Source organism: Bos grunniens, chromosome X, assembly GCF_055505025.1.
Source record: "Bos grunniens cultivar Pamir isolate PY7600 chromosome X, Bosgru_T2T1.0, whole genome shotgun sequence".
Classification (NCBI taxonomy): domain Eukaryota; kingdom Metazoa; phylum Chordata; class Mammalia; order Artiodactyla; family Bovidae; genus Bos; species Bos grunniens.
Window position 1 is genome coordinate 132,328,159 of NC_141194.1, and position 19,808 is coordinate 132,347,966.

Here is a 19,808-nt window from a genome sequence, read left to right on the forward strand (position 1 = left end):
ATGTTGTTTCTAGTGGAAAACGTGGGACTGTCTTATATGTCCTTGGTATACTATAAGGTGCTGGATGTGAGAGGAGAGTATAGTGGTCAGTAACAGTTTGTGAGAATCAGAAGGAGAATATGGTTAGGAACTTAAAAAAGGAGGTGTGAGAGGTAAAAATATGTGAGAGAAAAGGAAAATGTTAACTGAGTTACCTAAACGTTAAGATTGCCTAACAGCATTGTAGACCTTTTGAGATTAGAAATAATAATTTTATTGGAGCCAAGTCATCTATTTACCTGTTTATTTGTTAATATTTCTTTTTTCCCTTAAGCCTAAATGTACCTAGAAAAGGAAGTATTGGAATGCTTTGTTTAAAACATCAGACTACTAAATAAGTTTGTGTTAGTCTCTGATGGAGTTTCTGACACCCAGTCAACTGCCTCATCAGTGTTTTCTTGATTCATGTCTACAAAATATAAAGGCTCTGGTTTGTATATCAACATGAGTAGTAGCTTCTGGCCACACCCATCTTTTCAGCAAGTTCTGATTATATTCATGAATATACAGTGGCTTGATTTTCAGCCAGTATACTAGGATGATGCAGGCAGTTAGCACACTTAATCCTCATGGCTCTGGGAGAATGTCAGATACCTTTGTGGATTTCTGTTAATTAGATTTGATGTTGTTATAATGTAAAAGTGAAGATATTAATGACACTTGTTAAATGTCCAATCAATTCCCTGGTGGCTCAGAAAGTAAAGAATCTGCCTGCAATGCAGGAAACCTGGATTTGGTCCTTGGGTTAGGAAGATAGATTCTCCTGGAGAAGGGAATGGCAATCCACTACTCCAGTATTCCTGTCCAGAGAATTCCATGGAAAGAGGAGCCTGGTGGGATACAGTCTATGAGTGAGTGAGTGAAGTTGGTCTTGTCCAACTCTTTGCTACCCCATGGACTGTAACCTACCAGGTTCCTTCGTCCATGGGATTTTCCAGGCAAGAATACTGGAGTGGGTTGCCATTTCCTTCTGCAGGAGATCTTCCTGACCGGGGATTGAACCCCGGTCTCCCACACTGTAGGCAGATACTTTACCATCTGAGCCACCAGGGAAGTCCAAACAGAGTCCATGGGGTCACCACAAAGAGTAGGACACAACTGAGTGGCTAATGCTAAAACTAACAACAAAAAGTCCAATTAGGATTGTGTAAAATTCAGAGGAACAACATATTTAGTTTTAGTGGCGAATGAAGGAACAGAGTCTTTCTCATTATATGTATTTCTGTTAAGCCAGGAGAATTTACCGAAGAATGTAGCCATCATACCAATATTTTATTATGGCTGTGCATATTAGTGTGGTTTAGAGAAAGATTAATTTTCTGAAAGCCTAGTTCTTGTTTCCCTGTCTCTAAACTTGGAATAGCACTTCTATTCAGTTATCAAAGGTAGAATAATTTAGTTTAATTCTTAGTATCATTTCCTGTGGCAAACTGAGAGATGCTAAGTGGAGTGCCACTTCAGTGAAGTAGGCATGTTGATATATTTGCTGCTGATAGAGGAGCAGAATATTAAATTATCGTAATGTTTCCATAGTCACTGTGATGATTTTTATATTGAAGTATTAACCATAGTTAAAAGTTATTCAAATCATCTTATTGACATTGGATGTATATCAGTTGGAAATAACTATTACTCAGCTAGAATAATGTGTATTAGATAATATGTATTAGTAGTGATTCTGTCAAAAAGAAATTTGACCCTGGTGAAATTTCTTTTCTAAATAACCCAGAATTTAAATGATTCTGTTAGTGTCTTATGTGTGAGTCATAAAATATTTTAGCATATGGAAATGAGCTAAATATTTTAAAAGAAACTACTATAAAAGGGGAATAAAAACTTGTGTTTGATGGACTGCAGTCACCAAAAAGTACTATAGAAATTGTTTAATGGCTTGGATAAATACATGTATCTTGAATTTCTAAATGAAAACAATACCAACTTATTTGAATGAACAGATTTTTCTTCTAAAAGACTTTTGTAGTGCTTACTCATAGAGCACTTCATATGATAAAACAGCCCTACTTTGGTGTGACTATACAATTATTTTATGAGATCTAGTTATTTTATACTAGGAGTGGAAAAGGGAAATTTTTTGATGTCTTAATGGGATTTTTTTTCTGCTTTGTACCTTTTCTTGACTAGCAATTTTAGGTAAATCTCTATTCTTCCAAATTTTCATTTGATTCCTCAATAACCTAGAAGTTACGGGTTCACATGCATACAACAGTGAGCAATCTTAGACTGATCCAGAAGATCATGTCAGGCTCAAATTGACTTTTGGTGTAGTGAGTAGATATGAGATACTTTTATAAACTCTAGATTCACTTTAGTCTCTGATGGTATCCCTGTCAGTAGTCAAGAGCAATGGTACAGATAATCCATCAGCTTGCCCATGATGAAACTTGCAGGCTTTTAGGGGTGTGAATGTGACATGGAGTTTGGGAAAGGGCTTGATTTCAAGTCACAGTAACCCAAGTCTGTATACAACCTTGTCAACCATTAAAAGAAAGCAATATGCTTCAAGTATTGCTTATATATAGATTTGGGGGGGAAAGTTTTTCTACTATCATAATATATACTTTCACTGAAATAAGTTTTTAAATAAAGATAATTGTCATAGATATTGTGAACAGGGGTAATCCCAGCTCATCTGCAAAGGAAATAAAGAATGAGACAGAGTCAAGGTATAGTATTGTTGTATTACTTTAAAATTAAAGTAAAATATCATGGTAGAATTGTTGTGTAGAAAAATAGTATTTGTGTAATTTTAAAATACAGGTATTGCTGATGCTTTCATGCCTTTAGGTGAACTCGATGAAGACTCTTCAAGTCCAGAGGCTGCCTTTCCTAGATTTCATCCTGAGTCTCAATCTTCAAGTCCAGAGGCTGCCTTTCCTAGATTTCATCCTGAGTCTAGGTCTTCATATAACTCTGATATGGCTCAGAACGTGTCTAAACCTGTAAGTGTTTTTAAAACTACACAATTAGCACAGGGACACATTAGATGTTATAATACCCAGTTAGAATTGTGGACTATCATAGCTAGTTATCATCCCAATAGAAACATAATCACTGTCAGAAAATGTCACCATTTTTATGATAGTGCAACTGATACCCAAAATAATAGCGTCAGGAACTAACTATTCAACCTGTCAATAAATCACATAGTATGCTTAAATTGGTATAATATTGAAAACTATGCTATCTAAAAGTATAATCAGTAATGAATATTGCATAATGGCAAAGTTCTTAAGATAGATGAACTGGGTATTCTTAATTGGGAAGATTTTTCCAAGGTCGTTATTGCTGTTTATTTTGAAAACATACTTGGATATGTTTTTAAACTTTTAACTGAAATAATCGATAATGGTAATATTTACCATTTGTTAGTCTGTCAGTATGGTTAAGTCTTAGTTCTAAATGCTGTATATAAATTAATCTGTTTTAATTCTTACGACTTCCTTATGAGGTAAGCACAGTTATTTCTCCCATTTTATAGTTGAAACTGAGGCTCAGAGAGTCTAAATGATGCATCATGGCCGATAATGATGGATCTGGGATTTCAATCCAGGTTAACCCAAAGTTTTTAAAATATGCACATCCATACATGCATTTAAATATATACTGGTGCCTCAAACAGTAAAGAATCTGCCTGTAATGCAGGAGACCCGAGTTCCATCCCTTGGTTGGAAAGATCCCCTGGAGAAGGGAATGGCAACCAACTCCACTATTCTTGCCTAGAGAATTCTGTGGACAGAGGAGCCTGGTGGGATACAGTCCACGGGATCACAGAGGGTCAGACCCAACTGCGCAACTAACACTTCTACTTTCATACGTACATTTAAGTATATGCTTTTAAAAACAGAAGCATCATCTTAGAGCAGTGATGTATTTCACAGACCACTGGGGTTCCCTGGGACTCTTTCAGGGGGCCTATGAGGTCAAAACCGTTGTCTTAGTAACACTAAGACCTTTGCCCTTTTTACTCTGTCAACATTTGCGCTAGTGGTGTAAAGGCAATGCACCTGAAACTGCTGGTGGCTTAATATGGATCAAGGCCGTGATACCCAACGGTACTAGTAGTTTTCAGATTGGTGATCACCAGGCACTCACAATAGAAAAATTTCACTTTCACTTAAGAATATCCTTGAAGAAGTAATCAATTGTTTCTAATTTTATTAACTTTTGACCTTTGAATATACTTCTTTTTTAAATATTCTGTGTGATGAAATGGGTAGTATGCATAAAGCATTTCTATATCTGCAGTATGAAGTTTCCCTTGAGGAAAAGCACTTGTGAGAATGAATCACAAACTGAACTGGCTGGTTTTTTTTTTTTAAATAGAATTCAACTTTTACTTGAAAGGATGACTGACAAAGCACCATGGAGTGAGTTACTGCTGCATAACAATAGCACCACAAACTTAGCAGCTTAAAGTGATATATATTTATTTCATGGTTTCTGTGAGTCAGTAATTAGGGTATGGCCTAACTGGGTCCTCTGCTGGGGCAGACTGCAATCAGTGTGTCAGGTAGAGAGAGCTGGAGTATCATTTAATACTGCTTCCAGGCTCACATGGTTGTTGGCAGTATCCAGTTCTTTGTGGGTTGTCAGACTGAAGGCATCAATTCTTGCTGCTGTCAACTGGAGACTGTCCTCAGTTTCCTCCTGTGTAAGCCTTCCTAGCATGACTTGGTTGCTTCCTCAAAGCCAGCAAGGCAAAGATGGGCTTCAAAGAACACTTCCTACAGACCTTAAAAGGAGTTTTAACGTTGCATTTCTGTACATCTAATGCATACTATCTTCTTAGCCATTAGTGTAATTCCTTTGATAAAGATAATATATTCAGAAAGTATTGGGACCAAAAAATGCACTTGTTTCTTGCCCATATATATAGATGTATATTTTTTTTAATTTGGTGTTTGTTTATTTTGGTTACATTGAATATAGATTTGCTGAACAGTTTTGATGTTATTACTTATTTTTTTAATAAAATTTGTATTGTTAAAAAAAAAAAAAAACATAATCATGTACATCCTGTTGCTTTGGCCAAATTCCCTTGGTTAGAAGCAACCACAGGTCCTACCCACACTCAAGGGGAAATTAGACAAGTGTATAAATATCAGGAGGAAATCGTGGAGGCCACCTTTAAGATGTTTGGCACACACGGTGTTTCAGTACTCAGAAATACACAAAACCTGCCTCTCATGGAAGAAAACTGATAGTATTCTTGCCAGTGATTAAATTTGGCCTTGCAAGCAAGAAAAAGTCATTTTCTGAAAACTAGTATCTTTATTCTGAAATTATCATCAGTAATAATATGAGCCCTGGACTAATATTCCAAGGAACCTGGATTGAGAATGAAACTCTAATGCTGATTCTTTGTTCCTAAGTAGAGCATTGTCACAACCTCTGTGAGCCTCACTTTCTTCATTTCTAAAATAAGAACCTTTACCCAGACCACTGGATCTCAAACTTGGATCCTCTAAGTATCCACAGGCTGTTGTTTTTTTTTTTTGTTTTTTTTTTTAACGTGGACTATTTGAATTTGTTAACAGATTTGTTTTTGTTTTATTTTGGGCAAAAGCCTTGGTTTTGGCAGAGAGGCCTGTGGGATCTTAGCTCCCGGACCAGGAATCAAACCCGTTCACCCTTCATTGGAAGGACATACCTTAATCACTGAACCACCAGGGAAGTCCCTCCGCAGACTGTTCTTAAGAATAGGTGTACCTAAAGATTTCAGACTACAAAAAATGCAAAAATTATTTTATTTTAGCTAGAATCAGATGAACTCGGTAATTTTCTCATGCTCTAGTAAGCAGCTTGGCATTTAGGGAAAACAAATCAAGGAATTCTTTGGCAGTCCAGTGGTTAGGACTTGGCGCTTTCACTGCCATGAGCTTGGGTTCAATCCCTGGTCAGGGAACTAAGATCCCATAAGCTGCACAAGGCTAAAAAAAAAGAGGAAAAAAAACAAGGAAAAACAAACCACACACACACACACAAAAATAAGGAAACATTATTATTTAAATACAGATAGAGACTTCCCTGGCAGCCCAGTGGTTGAGACTTTGCCTTCCAATTCAGAAGGTGCTGAATTGATCCCTGGTTGGGGAGCTAAGATCCCATATGTCTCCAGGCCAAAAAACCAAAACATAAAACAGAAGCAATCTTGTAAAAAATTAAATAAAGATTTTAAAAATGTCCAAAAAAATCTGTAAAAAAAAAAAAAAAAACTACAAATGCAGTTATATGAAAATCATTCCTTTGTTGGACCCAGGGAGGAAGAATAATATGACATGGGTATCTTTTGTGTTACAAAAGTTAGAAACTAGAGCTCATCCAAACTCAGAATTTTTTGTTTCTGTGGACACAGTTGTTTAATCAGAGTTCCTTAATCAGGTTCACAATCCTAGGGAGCTTTTTAGAAATAGAGATTTTTTGTCAGTTGGTCTGGAGTGAGACCTGGGCATAATAGATTAAAAAAAAGTAACCTCTCCAGGTGATTATGTAGCCACAGTTGAGGATGACATATATTCTCAAATGAATTGAGAATCCTGTGTAAGGGAATTTTCTCTGAAATTTTTAAACCTGTCTTTAACCTCAGTAACTCTTTGGGACAGGCGGGGAGACTATTATTCCTTTTAAAGTAAGTGTGAAAAAAAGTGTGATATAGTATAAACTGTTCAATATATTGTTATTATTTTTGCTTTCAGAAGCCAATTATTTAAAGAATTTTTAAATAATAAAAAGTATTTTATATTTACCTATATTAAAAAAGTAAGAAAGAAAGTAAATGTGATATTGTTAAAGGCACAGACTTTGTAGTAAGGCTAACTTGGGTTCTATAATCCAGCTTCATCAATAACAAGCTGGGTTGTATTGGGAACCTTACTTAACCATACTTAACTTTAATTTGCCTATTTATTTGTATAAATAAATGTAAATATTTATATAAATATAGGAGGTCATTTTAGGTCTTCATTAGTACTGCTATGACAGCTGCTTAATAGAATACTTGTATAGATCTTCCTTGACTTATGATGGGGTTACATCCTAATAAACCCATCACAAGTTGAAAATGCATTTAATACACTTAACCTTACCAAGCCTAGCCTATGTTAAATTTTCTCAGAACACTTACATTTGCCTACAGCTTGGCAAAATCATCTGACACAAAGTCTGTTGCAATAATGTATTAAATATCTGATGTAATTTTTTGAGTACTGTACTGAAAGTGAAAAACAAAATGGTTTTAAGTATATTGGTTGTTTGCCCTCATGATTACGTGGCTGACTGGGAGCTGTGGCTTGCTGTCACTGCCCAGTATTAAACCACATCTCACTAGCCTGAGAAAAGATCAAAATTTGAAGTACGGTTTCTGCTGAATGCTTGTCACTGTCACAGCATCACAATGCGGAAAATCGTAGGTTGAACCATTGTAGGTCTGGGACAGTCTGTACTGTGAAAGAGGCAAGTATATTTTAAGTTAACAGTAATTGGTGACTTTTATTTCAGTTGCAGAAGAATAATTTGAATCTCAAAAGTGACTTGCCAAAGGTTCCACAGTCAAATAAATGGACAGGTCTTCTGAATCCCAGTCCATCACGTTTTGTACTTACTGATGTATTTGGTATCTTTCTGAACTGCTTTATGAGATGTTAAAAAAATCCCAATCTGAGAATTATTTTAACAAGTTATTTGTTGGTTTAAGAATGTATCTGCTCTCTGAAATGGTGGTGCTTAATTGACCAGAATTATCACCTAGGAAAGGACTTAAAGTATGAACTTTGGAAGAAATATTAAAGAACTATTTGTGGAGTTGCTGGTGAATATTTTCCGTATTTCTCCAAATATTTAGAGAAAATACCTTGGAGTAAGATTGTGCTTGGTTACAATTAAGTGATATGGCTATTACTGATTTTCTATAATAGGTTTTAAGGCTGAAATGCAGAAATCTGCGTGTTATGCCTCAAATTCTAGGAATGGAATGGTTTATGTAACTTCGATATGTCTCCATAACTTCTTAATAGTTAGTCTTTGTCAACAGAAAACTTAGTAGCAAAGTAAAATTCTTAATACCTGATTTGTCTCTCAACTTGTTAGCACAAAACATGCAAGCAAGATCCTTATATTCCCACGATAAAGGTGTAATATGTATGGGGTTTCGTGTTCGGAGGAGGAGGTTCAGAAGAAATAAGAAAATTTTGTTTTCTATGGATGGTTAGTATGATATATAGAGTCTGTTAATCAGGACTATATTTTAAATACAGGTATCTGTACCTTTTTTTTTCACCAAACTTTATATTGGAAACATTTCTTTTTGTCATTGGCTATTTCTAAAAATCATAATATTGCATGATAGTTTATTTATGTAACCATTCCACCATTGTTGGACATAAAGGTTTTCAATTTTTACAATTATAAATGATTCTCCACTAAATATTTTCATTTTCTTAGCATGTATAAATACTTGGAAGTGAAATACTTAGAATGATTGGCTCAAAGGATATAAACTCTTATAAAGCCCTCAGTAGATAACTGCCAAAATTTTCTTGCAGAAAAGTTGTACCAATATATAACCTTTACTTTGTTGGTAATATTATTTTTCATTTTAATGGTTTATCTAAAACTAACTTAACTTCTAGAAAAATTACAAATATAATCCAGAGAGTTCTCTTGTACTCTTTACTCAGTAGATGCTGGCTGTGACAGCAAGTAATAATTATTTTTATTTTATAACTTATTAGTAATTGAATCATTAAGTGTATATTTACGGTATTGATGTACAGTTAAATTTACCTTTATAACTTATTGCAGGATTTTGCAAAGAATTCATCACAAGTTGGGTTAGATGAGTCTTCAGACTTACCATTCTCCTGGAGCCAGAATACAGTACCACTGTCCCAAGATGGATCAACAATTTATATAGAAGGTTTGGTTTTGGCACTTTTTGTAAACATAGTAAAAAAGATACTTGATGAATATACCTACACAGTGAGTTTCTATTTTGAAGCCTATATCTTCATGTTACATTTTTCACATATTGTAAAATGGAATCTGGGGCTTCCCAGGTGGCTCAGTGGGTAAAGAATCTTCCTTCAATGCAGGAGACACAAGAGACACGGGTTCAGAGACACGGGGTTCTCTTCCTGGGTCAGGAAGATCCCTTGGAGGAGGAAATGGCAACCCACTCCAGTATTCTTCCCTGGAGAATCCCATAGACAGAGGAGCCTGATGGGCTGCAGTCCATAGGGTCACAAACAGTCTGAGCACATATGCATGCAGAAGGGACTCTTAACTGTTCCTGAATGCCTTTCTTGAGTGATTTTCTATAAAATCATATTTAATGATAGAATATTTTCTTTCTTTTTATTAAGTCGGCTAACATATATTCTTTGAGCACTTTGGCAAATATATTACTTGGAAGACCATTAGTGTGAGAAAAAGCACATGGTTATAGTTGATTTCAATTAAAGAAGAATTACAGTTCTTCGATTTATACGATAACAAAGTTCTTCATTAACCTGAAATAGTATGCCATGAAGGAGTTTTACCTAGTCAAAAAATTCCCTGTTATCAAAGCAGTTATGTTAGCAAATTAGACGTATATCACTAAGTGGAGAAAGGTACACAGAAATTTTTGTGACTGTTTAAATTGTTTATAAACAAATTAGTATATATTTGCCAAATCAAAATAGAATTTATAGTAATATGTGTGCCAAAAATATTTTCCCTTGACAATACTTGGTTTGATAGTCACTTATGTAGGCATCACTTACCTAGTTAGTAAAATAGCCAAGGACCAAAATAAATAAGGAGATGAAATAGATGTCTGAATTTGGTTTTATGAAGCACCATAGTCTTTAATCATAGAAAAAAAATTCTGAATTCTTAAAGCCTCTACTCTCTCTCTCTGTTACCATACTGCAAGAGTGAAACTTAGCCCAGGTGGTAAATGGGTTATAGTTGATTAGAAAGATAGAGGCTTGAGCCTCTGTATTTTTGTAGCCTTTATTAAGTAACCTAACTAATCTCTTTACACCTCAATTCTCTCATATTATTAAAATAGATATTTTTATTTTCTCACATAATGCATTCATTCTCCAGACCTGAAATCAACCATTTAGCTATATAATTTTGATTCTTGCTCGACTTATCTCGGGGCTTTTTTGAGGCTCAGATAAGTGAAAAGTGAGAAATGTATTAAAGCTTTAAAAGACAGTAAACATTGTTAGAATTGATGTCAGTGAGGCAGCAGTGAGTGTTGGCATGAAGTGAGATTGGGATTCCCTGCCCAGTAATTGAACCTGGGTAGCCTGGGTTGAAAGCCAGGAATCCTAGCCACCAGACCAGCAAGGGCTAGAGGCTAGAAGCTATTTTTCCTTGGATCTTTGTCCCACAATGAAAAATGCAATTATGACAGAGGCAAAAATATGCAGGTACAAAGTTTATTACTAGAGACAGTACATAAATAAGTCAGAGAGCACATAGATAAACAGTTTGTTTAGTTGAGATGGAAGCAAGGCAGAGATGCACACCCAGAGAGAAAGAGTATGAGTGTGTCCCCCTAAGGAGGAGGACCGCAGTAAAGAGGAGGTTAAGTCATTTATATAGGTCAGTTCTTCTGGGTCTTTGTTTACCTTTAGCCAGTTATCTGGTTTCTTTTTCCACACTTGACCCCCTAGGGCCCTCTCAACGTACATTAGCAACTTTTTCCCAAGATGGTTTCTGGCCCAGATGCCCTTAGCATCACATACTGTGGGGTGGTGCCCTCTCCTTTTTGACCCCCAAGGAGCCTTTCTGTACATGTGAGATGTCTCCCTTGCCCGGAGGATGGGAAATATATGACCTCCTGATCTCTTAATGGGGTTTAGTTCCACTCTGTCCCTGCCAGTGTCTGGTTATTTACCCTCTTCTTGTTGCTGGTTTTTACATCATGGTTTAGAATTCAAAGTATAGATAGAAGTCCAGTTATAAATATGTGGTCCCAGAGCCTGTTTGTCTCTTGCTTCAGGAAATGTAAACAAGGGCTAGTAATGAATGTCCGGCCTGGAGCTCATTATCTTCTCACCCCAGGAAGTGTGAACAGGGGACCAGCTATAAATGCCTAGCCTGGAGCCCATCTGTCTCCTGCCTTGGAATGATAATTATGATAATGTGTACTATGTGTTCAGAATCATGCTTAATGGACCCCTGTCTAGGACGACCATACGTTCTTGGAGAGGGCTGGATTTGAACTTGATTTTGAAGGAGGAGAGCAGTATTTTTTATTGGTTCTGTTGAAGATAGTGAATAGCACAAGCCAAAGCCAACAGAGATAAGTAAGCTGAATCAGAATTTAAAGCTTGAGCTCAGAGCGATCTTGTTTAACTTGGTGGTTTATGCATGCTGTAAAAATTATTATATATAAAACAGCCTGTTGGATAACAGTTGCCTAGTTCAAATAGCAGCGCCCGTTGGTTGTTCAGTTAACCTGAGCATCTGAGAAGAATGCTAGTGTGATTACACAGAAATTAGTTCTAAGTACCTGCAATAAAACCGTCAGTAATCATGTGTTTGAAGATGGGGAAGAATCATTTCTGTGTTATCTCAAAGAATGAAATGTAGCTTTGACAGAGGAACCCACTAATGCAATACTCTTTTCCTTGCATATTATCTATTCTGTTTCTGTTATTAGTATAGAGTTGGAAGCATTAAGTTAAATGCAGGTTTAGAATCTTTATCACAAAGTACGTTTGTGTATGCTCCGTCATGTTGGACTCTTTGTGACCCCATGGACTGTAGCCCACCCAGCTCCTCTGTCCATGGAATTTTCCAGGCAAGAATACTGGAGTGAGTTGGCACTGTCTACCCCAGGAGATCTTCCCCACCCAAGGATCGAACCTGTGTCTCCTGCATTGGCAGGCGAATTCTTTACTACTGCTCCACCTGGGAAGCCCAATTATGTGGTATTTTCAAAAGGGACTTTTTCTGGATCTGGTTACAGTCTAAATAGCCCCACTTTTACAAATACCCTCAATCACATAATTCTTTAACCTTTAAGGTTATGGTTTTCAAACTCAAAGCTATTCTTAGCAATGAAATCTCTATTCAAACAAAATTTTTGTGTAAAAATCTAATTTAAAAAAATACGAGGACAATGTCTCTATCTGTGCCCACTCTATTCCCTAAAATGGAACCATTAGGCTCAGAGAAACATAGTTTGAAAGCTATCATACTAACTCCAAACCTTGTCATATGAATAACTGAGGTATCGACATTCAAAATACTTGAGATTAGTTGGTTCTACTTTGCCCATAGGAATTATATAGATAGTGTAAACTACCCATCAGGTTGTTAAGTGGGAAAAGAATCAACTCCGTTTTCCATTAGATATCTTGGGACTTTTTCTAAGTATCTTAAGGAGTTTCTGTATGTTTTTAGATTAGAGTATAAGTTTATTTGAAAGCATTTTTAGAATTCTTTTGCATAAAAAGTTTATCTCATGAATTGTTCAAACTGTGTAATCCATAATGGCTGTTGTGCAGTTTCTACCTATTGATCATACAAATTTTGATCATTCTTTATTTTCAGTTGTATGATATCGTAGTTCAATTATATTACCTTTATTTCCAAAGTATTCTTACTTAATTTTAAGTGTAAGGCCATTTTAGTAGTAGTTGTAAGCAGTATTCTAAACCAATTTCAAATATCTTTCCCACTATTTTAATCATTATAGGTCTAGATGAAACTCTGCCTAAAATAAAACATTCTGACATTATTAAAATAATCACTGTTAATCCAAAGACCAGCGAAAGTGTTTCTGAAATAAATCCTTGTGCTTCACTGTCTTTAACTAATTGTTCTTCAGCAACATCTTCTTATCTCATGTGGTCAAAAGGTAAATATGAATCGAGCATAAAAAAGAAGCTGTATTATTTATACATAAATTTCAGAAATGATGATAAATTTTAAAACTGCTGTTATTGGTTGGATTTAAGGTTAAAAAAGAAGAATTTGAGTCATAAAACTCCTTTATTTTAGGTACACATACCTTATCAACTGCCACTAGAACTGGAACATTTTTTGTAAGAGCTTGTCCGAAGTGCAATGTTCAGTTCAATCTTTTGGATCCTTTGAAATACCACATGAAGGTAAAACATTTTTGAAATTTTATTTTTAAAAATATTAACAAATGTCTGAAAATTTTAGTATTAAAATATTAAGAATTGATGTATAGTAAATGCTAATTTGTCCAGATATTTAGATAAGAAACCTTCTCACTGGTATTTTCATATAACTTAAGTAAAAATTGATATTCATAATGATACCTTTATAAGAGATTTAAAAATCCTTCCAAATAAATTTTAAAAATTAGATTTATGTATACTACATACTATAGTTTAATTTTTAATGAAATATATTAATCAGAATATTTTATTGATTAGATCGTGCCATTCTTCAAACTCTTATAAAACAAGTCTTTTTATTGATGCTCAATCTTCCATGTAATTTAATTCTTTTTTTTTTTTTTACATTATTTTCTGTCCACGGTGATATATGTATGACTTTGAGCACTCAGCCATAAACTCCTTATGGTGGAGCATTTCATATGAAATGATAGCTTTAACTCACAGATTACAGTTTGTGTAGTGTTATAAATTAATTCTAGCTTTATATTGGTGTAAGAAGCTCTTGAAATTAAGTTTTAGGTAATTTTCAAAGTGCTAATGAAAATATTTAAATATTTTAGTAGATGCTGCACCATTCTACACATCTGTGCAAAGATAGTCTGTATTCTTTTTGTATGCCCAGTATAAATGGCAGGAAGCGGGAAAGGAAGGAAGAAAAATGGCAGTGTAGAAAATAATGCAGGAAAGAAAATCGAGAAGAAAGTAAGGCAAAGGAAGCTATGTAGGAAAAGTTGTTGCTCACTATTTCAAAGATTGGCTTTTTTTTCATTCAAATTCAACATTTTGCCAAAAAAATGTAGAAAAGAAACATCCTAGAATTCCAAATACAGTCTCTTTATTCTTGGGCAGAACTGTATTTGGTTTCTACCACTCTTCTAACTCCCTGAATATGACTTCTGTTAACTGGACTTTGGGCTTTGGTTTTTTAAGTAAAGAAGTAACTTCTACAATGTTTTCAGATTTTCTATTTATGCAATATTGTGTGGAGACACTTGGTGTTTTTATGTTTTTCATAATAAATGGAGAGAGAAAAGAAAAGAAGTTTTTTATCTTTATTTAATTTGGGAGTAATATGGTCACATGATTCAAAAAGCATAAGAGGGAATACAGTGAAAAACATCACCCATGACTCCTGTATGCCTAGTTCCCAGTACAACTCACAAAGGAAATATTAACTTGTTTTGTATCTTCTTTGATTTTCTCTGCATATACAGGCACACATGAATGTTCTTATTTTTCATTTGTTATTATACAGAAATCCTAGCATATTATATATACTTCTGCACCTAGGGAAAGTGGCAAACATTCTCTAACTTGCAGCTTTTATTTATTGTTTGTTTGTTTATGATTAAAACTATGGGAGACTGTATTTCCACATGAGCAAGCCTGTATCTCACTTTTAAAAGAAATATAAAAGGCTTTTTTTTTTCTCTTTCAGGTTTGTTGCCCAGACATGGTAGATGTATTTATGGAAATGATTAAAGTAGAGCTTTCAAACATTGAACAAAATACGACTGGTGCAGAGACAGGAAAATTGATTATGTTAGTTAGTGACTTTTACTATGGAAGACATGAAGGAAATTTTGATGATGACGAAAAGACTTACACAACCTTTAAATGCTTCAGTTGCTTGAAAGTTCTTAAAAATAATATTAGGTATGTAAATATTCTATTTCAGTTTGAAAATTGAGTGCTACAGATGTAAATATTGTATTTCCTTTTCTGTGCCATCTTAGGAAAGCAATTTTAACTTTTTACTAAGAATAAAGGGAGATTTTCATGTTGAAAAGCTCATCGTTTCTTCCATGTTTAGGAGTTTGACACTTGGATCCATTTAGTTGTATTTCTTTCAGATACCTTAAGAAAGGACAAAATTTATTTTAAGCTAGGGGAAATTCTATTTATTTTTTAACTGCTTCTGGTCTTACTTTTCCTATCAAAGGAAGAACTACTTTATCCAACTTGACCTCTCCATGTCTGTCTTATTTAATATTCTAATTTTACAATTCATATTTATAATTTTCAGTACATTTGCCTTGAGAAACAGTGATTTTTTTAAATCTTCTTTAAAGAAGTACTAGTTCTAAGCAGCATGTCTGCTTTGATTTTATAATTTAACACATTTTAAAAGTAGAGATTTAACTCTGGATGGAATTCTGAAATTATACATGTTTGCTTTAAATTTTAGAAACTTGTACTTAACAGTCTTTGAGTTATATGGCATATTACATATCTGTTATCCTAAGTGAGATAGTAACAAGGCTTATTGATTAGCATTTTTTAATTGGCTATATATCCTGACATTTTTCCAATATTATAAAAAAATTCAGATAGCAAAATGGAAAAAATTTTAGTGAACATACCTGTATATTTACCAACTCAATTCTACCATTAACATTTTACTATATGTACATTGCTACATATCTATTTATCCATAGACCCATCTGATTTTTTATAATTTTCAGAGTGAATTGCAGACATCAAGGCACTTCCCTTAGGTGAGATGCATATATGTATACGTATGTCTGTACCTCTATTGTGAAACACACGCATATAAACTTTTAAAAATATTTACCCTTGAAAACCATAATTTATAACTAGCATCCCTAAGTATTCTATAAGTAGGTAATTTCTAAGCCTAGCATTTATTTTCTGCTGAATTCTTGGGTCCAAAATGAAGTACTTATAAAAACACTGGAATACACTGTTCAGTTCAGTTGCTAAGTTGTGTCCCGACTCTTCCAACCCCATGAATCACAGCACGCCAGGCCTCCCTGTCCATCACCAACTCCCAGAGTTCACTCAGACTCATGTCCATCGAGTCAGTGATGCCATCCAGCCATCTCATCCTCTGTCGTCCCCTTCTCCTCCTGCCCCCAATCCCTCCCAGCATCAGAGTCTTTTCCAATGAGTCAACTCTTCACATGAGGTGGCCAAAGTACTGGAGTTTCAGCTTTAGCATCATTGCCTCCAAAGAAATCCCAGGGCTGATCTCCTTCAGAATGGACTGGTTGGATCTCCTTGCAGTCCAAGGGACTCTCAAGAGTCTTCTCCAACACCACAGTTCAAAAGCATCAATTCCTCGGTGCTCAGCCTTCTTCACAGTCCAACTTTCATATGCATACATGACCACAGGAAAAACCATAGCCTTGACTAGACAGACCTTTGTTGGCAAAGTAATGTCTCTGCTTTTGAATGTGCTATCTAGGTTGGTCATAACTTTCCTTCCAAGGAGTAAGCATCTTTTAATTTCATGGCTGCAGTCACCATCTGCAGTGATTTTGGAGCCCAGAAAAATAAAGTCTGCCACTGTTTCCACTGTTTCCCCATCTATTCCCCATGAAGTGATGGGACCGGATGCCATGATCTTCATTTTCTGAATGTTGAGCTTTAAGCCAACTTTTTCACTCTCCACTTTCACTTTCATCAAGAGGCTTTTGAGTTCCTCTTCACTTTCTGCCATAAGGGTGGTGTCATCTGCATATCTGAGGTTATTGATATTTCTCCCGGCAATCTTGATTCCAGCTCGTGCTTCTTCCAGTCCAGCGTTTCTCATGGTGTACTCTGCATATAAGTTAAATAAGCAGGGTGACAATATACAGCCTTGATGTACTCCTTTTCCTATTTGGAACCAGTCTGTTGTTCCATGTCCAGTTCTAACTTGCTGCCTGACCTGCATACAGATTTCTCAAGAGGCAGGTCAGCTGGTCTGGTATTCCCATCTCTTGAAGAATTGTCCACAGTTTATTGTGATCCACACAGTCAAAGGCTTTGGCATAGTCAGTAAAGCAGAAATAGATGTTTTTCTGAAACCCTCTTGTTTTTTCCATGATCCAGCGGATGTTGGCAATTTGATCTCTGGTTCCTCTGCCTTTTCTTTTTTTTTTTTTTTCCTCTCCCTTTTCTAAAGCCAGCTTGAACATCAGGAAGTTCACGGTTCACGTATTGCTGAAGCCTGGCTTGGAGAATTTTGAGCATTACTAGTGTGTGAGATGAGTGCAATTGTGTGGTAGTTTGAGCATTCTTTGGCATTGCCTTTCTTTGGGATTGGAATGAAAACTGACCTTTTCCAGTCCTGTGGCCACTGCTGAGTTTTCCAAATTTGCTGGCATATTGAGTGCAGCACTTTCACAGCATCATCTTTCAGGATATAAGCCTAAAACAATTGTGAATGCAACATTTATGATAGCACTTTATAGTTTTGAGAGACCTTTGACATATATTATTCATATGTGTTTTCATACTTCTTTACCTCCTTTTATCAAGCCGTACCAGCTGTCAGTTGTTGAGGGTCCCAGTAGCTTTAATAGAAGAGAAGTTGTGGTTTGAGATATAACACTGAAACAATATTATGATAGAACTTTCTGACCTCCTTCCATATTATCACTCTTATAGTAAAATACATTAGAAAATAATGTTAGTAGATTTGGCAAAATGCATAGAAAAGTGGTTCACTAGTTAAGTTCCTTGTTATGTGTATGTGTATACTCAGTCATGTCTGGCTCTTTGCAGCCCCATGGCCTGGATCCTGCCAGTTTCTTCTGTCCATGGGATTTCCCAGGCAAGAATACTGGAGCAGATTGCCATTTCCTTCTCCAGGGGATCTTTCCAACCCAGGGATCGAACCTGTGTCTCTTGCACCTCCTGCTCTGCAGGTGGATTCTTTATCACTAGCGCCACCTGCAAAGCTGAAATATTATGTATCTGATATTAGAAGTTCTTCCATCGTTAGCTTTTTGGCTTTTCTTTAATGAGATTAGCCCATTTAATATTAACACGAAGTTTGCTTTGTTTTTTTATTTTCATTTCAAAAGACTGACTACAGATTTCTAGATAATCAGAATATCTGGAAATTTTAAACCAAGCATATTTTGTAAAACCTAGGAATGTTGTGGCATTTTGGACATACTTTTAGTAAATGAAACTGAACCAGTAAACACTGGATAACCAAAGATGCTATATGTATTAAGTAACATTATTTACCTTAATGATAAAAACTAGGATGGCAAATTGATGGTTTTAAAAGATGGTAGATGCTAACAGCTCAAGATTTTCTCAGCCCTGTCGAAAAATGGTAGGATATTTTTTCCTACAATGAGTGTCACCAAAACCAGTTAGAGCTATTTTATTCTGAGAATAGACTCCTGAGGGGTTTTCTTTTTTTCATATCTCCACCTGCTGGTTTAAGAAGTGTGAGCTGCTGATAAGGGCAGGGTAATAACTAAGGGATAGCTAACTGATTAACAGAATTTATTTTTCTGGGTGTGCTGTGAAACAAGATCTTAATTCCCTGACCAAGTATTGAACCTGTGCCCCCCTGCAGTGAAAGTCAGAGTCCTAACCACTGGACCATCAGAGACTTCCCAACATTATTTATACGAATAAATTTTACTGAAGTTATGAGCTGAAAAGTTAATGGCTAATGATCTTTAAATGTAAATTCTTAGGCAAGACTAGGATTTTTAAAAAATATTTAAATAGAGATGATGTTAAAATGAAAGGAGGACTAAACGATACTTCAAAGCAAACCATGAGCAACTCTAAACAGAAGTGATGTTTTATAGATGTGAAGAGATAAATGTTAAAACCTCCATAATGATTATTGTCTAGGTTACAGACATCATTACTTCATTTCATGATTATTTCCTTTGGGGACTCGGTGACTAGCTGTTAATATTTGACCCAGACTAAAGATTGTAATTTTGATTAAATAACTTTACTTTGAAATTCAACAAAACATTTCAGTAAGCCCTTTGAAATAGATAGGCCTGTTTATATTGTACTCTGTGCCATTGAAGGTCATAGTTGTCATAAGAAACCTTTTAGGGAATCTGACAGAGCAGAATGTAGAACTGAAAAATGCACAGTAGGTGCTACAGAGGGAACAATCTGCAAGTTAGAAAGAACCATTTGTTCTAACAGTAAATGTGTCATTAAATAAAAAGATTCTTGTAATTATAGGTGTTAAAATTGCTATTAACATGCATTTAGAAACCAAGACACAAATAAAAATACTAATAATTTGTCTTCTAAGCATCTGAAAGCTATTGTATATTGCTGAGGCCATCTCATGATTTTGTAGCTGCTTTTGGTGGTAAAGTTTCCATCTTTTAAGTATTTATTTTAAAATGTAGATAGTATTTCATGTACAGAAAAGAGGCCTGTTTTTCTTTACAAAAAAAATTTAAATCTGAAATAATGGTGAAGCTAATTAGTGGTTCAGTTCAGTTCAGTCACTCAGTTGTGTCCGACTCTTGGCGACCCCATGAATCGCAGCACACCAGGTCTCCCTGTCCATCACCAACTCCCGGAGTTCACTCAAACTCATGTCCGTCGAGTCGGTGATGCCATCCAGCCATCTCATTCTCTGTTGTCCCCTTCTCCTCCTGCCCGCAATCCTTCCCAGCATCAGGGTCTTTTCCAATGAGTCAACTCTTTGCATGAGATGGCCAAAGTATTGGAGTTTCAGGGGGTTATTTTAAAACAAAAGATGCAAACTGTTTACTGATGCACTTAATGAAAGTGATTATTTGAAGTGCACGCTTTTGAGAAGACTCGAAGTGAGTCCCCAGAGCCCTCTGACATCTTCCAAAG

The 19,808-nt window shown here is 35.5% G+C and overlaps 1 protein-coding gene across 12 annotated transcripts in view; it reads left to right on the forward strand.

Annotated features, from left to right (window-relative positions):
- ZNF280C (zinc finger protein 280C) overlaps nucleotides 1–19,808 on the forward strand; it is a 66,088-nt gene that overhangs the window by 18,987 nt on the left and 27,293 nt on the right. For 6 of the 12 annotated variants that reach the window (XM_086387175.1, XM_086387173.1, XM_086387174.1 and 3 more), the window contains 5 exons: nucleotides 2,845–2,999; nucleotides 8,860–8,974; nucleotides 12,761–12,922; nucleotides 13,066–13,175; nucleotides 14,653–14,870. In XM_086387175.1, coding sequence (XP_086243301.1) covers nucleotides 2,845–2,999; nucleotides 8,860–8,974; nucleotides 12,761–12,922; nucleotides 13,066–13,175; nucleotides 14,653–14,870 — 760 coding nt within the window. The remainder of the gene's footprint in view (nucleotides 1–2,844; nucleotides 3,000–8,859; nucleotides 8,975–12,760; nucleotides 12,923–13,065; nucleotides 13,176–14,652; nucleotides 14,871–19,808) is intronic. The other 6 variants (XM_086387179.1, XM_086387181.1, XM_086387184.1 and 3 more) reach the window with 1 other exon arrangement.